This window comes from Excalfactoria chinensis, chromosome 6 (assembly GCF_039878825.1).
Source record: "Excalfactoria chinensis isolate bCotChi1 chromosome 6, bCotChi1.hap2, whole genome shotgun sequence".
In the NCBI taxonomy this organism is placed as follows: Eukaryota; Metazoa; Chordata; class Aves; order Galliformes; family Phasianidae; genus Excalfactoria; species Excalfactoria chinensis.
In genome coordinates, this window is record NC_092830.1 from 21,820,128 (window position 1) to 21,825,716 (window position 5,589).

A 5,589-nucleotide genomic window follows, 5' to 3' on the forward strand; every position below is an offset into this window, starting at 1 on the left:
AATTATTTTTTAGTGCTTTACTTACAGTACCATTCTTTTTTATCATGCTCGGGCAGGTAATTATGAAAGCAAAGCTTGACTGGTACAGAGAGGCTCACCTCTGTACACATAGCGTGCACTGATGTACATTGACATTCTTTTTTGAATTTGCTAATTCTTCCTGTTTATAAAAAGGCCAATCTCCACAGCACTTGGAAGTGTTAGAACTGAGCAAAGAAAAGTTCTTGAAATTTGGCTCTTAAGACTATAAGGAATCCGATATGAAATCACTTTTAATGACCTTTTCCCATAACTAATCTATCTGCTGCAAACTACTCATATTGACTGAAACAATAATTATTTTTCATGCTGTTTAATGTGTTCCTAGCATTTAAAAAGAAAATATACAGCAGCAAATTAGTCAGTGACTGACCTATCTAGAAAATACTCTTTTTCTTATAACATTACTACATAAAAATGGTAATTCATAATCTGTCTTTGCAGAGGAGAAAGATTCCTTCACCTGTTCCATAAGATGAATCAATATGCTGCAGCACTGACTGGAGGAATTGCTTTATGTTTATAAATTGCAAACGACTGGAACTCTGCAACAGTCATCTGCCTGTTTGACACCTGGTGTTAATCCTTTGGATAGTTCATTCATGACTCCCATGAACAATGCAGGGAAATAAGAAACATACAGAAGGGCAGAGTGACTCCTCAAGTATTGGGAGTCTCCTGGATGACACAGACCGAGAAGTGAGCAGCCTCACAGACCGGGCTTTCAAAAGTCTATGTGTGGCAGAATTTGAAGACTCCTACAATGAACCAGATCTTGCCATTTCACCTGACTTCACTCGCCAGTTCTCTGCTAAACTTCATCCAGGGGCATTAAACCATGCTATCAAGTTAACAGCAAGCTGTAACAAGCTAGCAGCAAGAAACAATGAACATGCAATATGGGCTTCAACATTCCAGCAGTTACCAAAGTGTGCTCCAGAAGAGAAAAAGAGTGTCAAGAATAACACACTTGGTACAGAAAGGAAAAGGCTGAATTTGCCAGTCCCTGGTCCAAGGAACAATAAACATGTTTCAAAAGTTTCTTCACTGATTAAGACATTTGATAAGACTGCAAATCAAGGGTCAGGAGATTCCCTGATAGCCAGTAAGCAGCCTACTAAAAACAGCTTTCAAAGATGTAAATTAAATCATGGAAATGATATGGCATGTTGGGATAACACAGCCATTTTAAACATCCACAAGGAACTGTCTGGATTTTCTGAGGACAGTCAAGATAGCCACCATGTCAGTGGCAAACAGGAGCCACAGAAAATACCTAATAAAATAGATCTGAGTTATTATGGTTCTGATGGTTGTTATCCAGTGCTGATTGAGATGTCAAAAGTAGCCAAGTCAAATTTTTCCCGTTCATCTAAAAACGCTTTCAAAAACAAAAATTTGAAAGTTAATGAACCAGCAAAAAAAGGCAATTTTCTTCATAGTGAGAACAGTGCTTTTGAATCATGGAATGTCCATCATAAAAAATTGTCTGAAAATGAGGAATTTGTTGATCCAATAACAAAAAAGGAAAGCCTTGCATACCTTGAAGAAGCACCATTTATTAAAGGATCTAATGGAAGTGAACTTAAATTGCCACCTGTCAAGGCCACTGTTACTAAGAAGCAGAAGAAAGATTTTCAGATGGAGCCAATTCCACCAGAAACTGCTTTCAGTGTCCCCCTCCCAGCTGTATTTGTACCTCAGGGTCCCCTCCCTTCAGGAACTGATTTTCCTGCTGCTCTTCCTCCTGTACCCCCACCTAGGATCCAAATGCACCAGGATCCTTCTCAGCCACCTCCAGTCCCTCAGTCACTTCCTCCCCCAGCTCCCCCCCGTCCCCCAACAGCACCCATCCGTGAAGCCCCTCCTGTACCACCTCTGCCACTTCCAGCTCAACTTTCCCCTCCTGCCATGTCCCAGACCTCCATCTCACCCCAGTCCATGTCCCACAGGATGGTTTCCCCCTTACCTTCATCCCAGGCACCTGTCCCACCTCCACGAGGGCTCCCAGCCACCTTAACCAAAGAGGAAGCCATCAGTCCACCCTGGAGGAGGCTGAGGGCTACAAAAGGGGCATCAGAGAGGACACAGACTTCAGAGGAGTTCCCAGTCAGCAATGAAACATGTTTGTTGTCTGAAAAAGCATCTGGAGCCAAACCTGATCAGGATGTGACTCCTCTGATTAAACAAGCAAACTCCCCTGGATCAGTCAGTCCCATTTTTAACATCACTAAACTCTTAACACCCATTATACCACCAAAACAGGAGATGGACCCCATGGAAAGTGAGATGATCCCACTCACACCTCCTCCCACTGAGAGTGTGTCAGAGAAAGACGATGAAGAGAGTGTGTTTAGTGATTACAGGTCTCGGGACAGTTACAAATCAAAAGCATCAAGTCTGTTGTTCAATTTGAAGGATGTGCGTAAACGTGTTAAAACCATTTATACTCCTTCTCCTCTATTAAGAGTCTTGGAAAATAGAAATAAGGCCAGGGAAAGTATACAGGAGAATCTGCAAGAAAAAAATAACATGAAGATGGCAGAGAAAGATGAATTGAGTGATATAACTTCGGCATTGCCTGAGAGTGTTCATGAAAAGGACAATAAAACTGATTTAGCTGGACACTTCACAGACAATTACCTGACTTTGAGTTCACCCCAGACAACAGCTGACTTTTTATTTCACCAGACTGGAGACAATTTGCAGCAAGATCATTCAAAACATGAAGATCTGATTAAAAATACAAGGGGTAACGAGGACCACTCCTTGTTAGTGCATCAGTGTGAAGAGCCCAATTTAAGAAAAAGTTTGCCTTATCCAGCAATGAAACTATACAGTAGAGATGATGCAGATAGAACACCTGGGCAGCCCTTGCAAATTTCCAGTTTCCAAGCTGAGGAAAAGGCTGGTGAACTGAATGAAAATGTTGCTTTCAAAACACTCTCAAGCCAGCTCTCACCAGCAGAGGATGTACCTTATAGCAACATCCAAACCAACATGGTAGTCACTGGCTATGAAGCACAAGGCAAAAGAAGCCCTAGTTCTTCTGAACAGTCTTTCGTCTCCACAGTAGAGCAACCATTTCATGAGGAGCCACTTTCAACAGAGCCCCTGATGAAGAAGGAAAGCCATGAAGAAAGCCAGAGTACTAAGGCTGAAATGAGTGAAGAAAGTAAGAAAAGCCACGAGGAGAGACAGAATGCAGTTGGGGAAGACAAACTGCAGTATTATGCTTGTGTCAGCTCTGGTACTGGTGCAGCAGAGAGGAAGGAGGGTGCAGTTACTGAGAATGAACAAAGGAGCATGATGAAAGAAAAGCTAAGACAAGAGAAAAAGGAAGAGGCCAATGGCATGGATTCTGCTTCTGACAGCATAAAAGACACACCCACTACAAGGTCTGAGGAGCCACAAACTCGACCATCTTCAAGTTCAGCCAAACCCTGTCTGTTTATGATCAAAGATAACACATTTAGGTCACCTCAGGTAATAAGAGCTGTCAAGATGCCTCTGTTTAGATCCTTTTCCCTAGATGATACAGTGAGCAGCAGTTATAAGGAAATGGAAGGTAGATTTGCACCCCCAGCTGCACACAGCAAGCAACCCCAGGATGTGCTGCATGCCCCGGAGCAAGGCTGGTCCACATCAATGCACAGAGGGCAGGAGGATGTGAGGGAAGGAGCAACCGACAAAGGGAGAGATGCCAGTGAATCTGGAAATACTTCTGCAACACTGGACCCCAATCTTCTTGAAGATACAGAGAGCTTTTTGTTAGGGAAGCTGATGAAAGAAGATGAAGAGACTTGTGCTTTGTTAAATGAAGTTGGGAAAATGAATGAGGAAAGTATTTGCAGAGATAAAGAAAAGCCCCAGATTAGGAAGGCAGGACACAGCTTAACACAGCCAAATTTAGGACTAGATAATGACCAAGCACAAAACAGCCCCAGCTATCCAACAGAAAGAAAAGTAAATTACTTTAAGAACCATCATTTATTTAATCGCAGAGGTGGTTCTTGTGCAAAAAAGATAATAACTACCGAAACAATTTCCCCTGTGACTGAATCTATACCAGAGGACCACACATACCTTTCTGTATCCCATGAAGCTTTAGAGGACATACTAGACATGGAAGATACACAAGTTTTGTTAGACAGTCTTGAATGCTCTGCTGTTACAAGCCCCAGATCAGGAAGCACAATGCACTCTCTTGCTGTCAGTTTACCATCAGATAAAACAACCATTTCTAGCCTTGAAGAGACAGAGGGTGCTATAAACCCTGCCTTACTGAATATGGCATTGAAGAGTCAAGCTGATACATCTGCTGAAGAAATACAGAATTCAACACAGAGGAATCTTCTACTTGATCCTGCATGGGAAGCTGAGAGACGGGGACTTGGGGAGAGAGGAGCAGGCAAGCCTCCTGCTGTGCCACCAAAAACAGAAAAGGCTCTGCGACGGGCCAAAAAGCTGGCAAGCAGGAGAAAGAAAATAGAAGAGCAGCAAAAAAAGCATCAGACAGAGCATACAGATGCTATAGGGAGAAAAGTTTCTCGGTCTGGACACACACTAGCATCTCCTTCACTACTGGGGTATTCTATCCATCCTGCTCCTCACTCAACTTTGACTCCTCCAGAAACAAGTATAAGAAGACTTAGTGGTGCATCTACAATAAGTCCTTCACCTTCTTTGACCCAGCGTAAACTTCTCCAAGACCCTGATTCTGGCCAATACTATGTAGTTGATTTACCAGCTGAAGTTAATTTAAAGACATTTTATGATCCAGAAACTGGCAAGTATGTTCAAGTCTCAGTCCCTTCCTCAGAAGAAAATGTATACCAGCCCTCACCTTCCGAAATTAGGAATTCTCCTTATTCCTCCTACCCTAGAGCACTGCCTTTACCAGCTTCATCTGTGGCAGTGCTGAGGTCACCTTCTCAGCTCTCAGAATCTACGTGGTTAATGCCAACCACACAAGAAGAATTGGAAGAACTACCAAAAGATGGTCAACAGGACTATAGATACACTGGAAATGTGGATACCCAGACCTGTATTGAACCGGCCTCTCAATCCTGTAGCCAAGATACTGAAGAAACTCACATTTTCTTAGGAAAGGACATGAGCCCAACCCCAAAAACAGCCCTAGCATCGCTCACTAATTTAGATAATTTTTCTGCTGAAGGAGTATCTTGAAAAATGAAGGAACAGAACAAGCCAGCTGGTATTTTTAAGATCCATTTGGACAGTCACACGCACACATGAGCACACACAGATTTGATGTTTGTACAACACTATGTCTGAATCTCATTATGGTTTGGGTGGGAAGGAAAAAGAAGGATGACAATGTTGAAAGATAAGAGGAGATGGTCACTCTGAAAAAGTGTAAAATTGAGTGAGCCCCAAATCATTAGTGAGTTAAAGGGGCAATGTCAGCTAAACAAATGAATACAACAGCATGAAGCCACTGCTTGTTGCTACTGCTGCTTTGCCATTAGGGTGGCTGGGATTGCCAAAGCAAGTATTCTTTTGCCCAGATGTGTTGCACGATACATG

At 42.7% G+C, this 5,589-nt stretch overlaps 1 protein-coding gene across 1 annotated transcript; it reads left to right on the forward strand.

Moving 5' to 3' along the window:
- The first annotated feature begins 657 nt into the window (after positions 1-657).
- On the forward strand, positions 658-5,229 carry C6H10orf71 (chromosome 6 C10orf71 homolog). The gene has a single exon (XM_072340954.1). The coding sequence runs from the start codon at positions 658-660 to the stop codon at positions 5,227-5,229; it is 4,572 nt and encodes a 1,523-aa protein (XP_072197055.1).
- Positions 5,230-5,589: the final 360 nt, after the last annotated feature.

Coding starts and splice junctions, on each gene's coding strand:
- C6H10orf71 (XM_072340954.1), top strand. CDS start 658: ATGCAGGGAAATAAGAAACATACAGAAGGGCAGAGTGACTCCTCAAGT.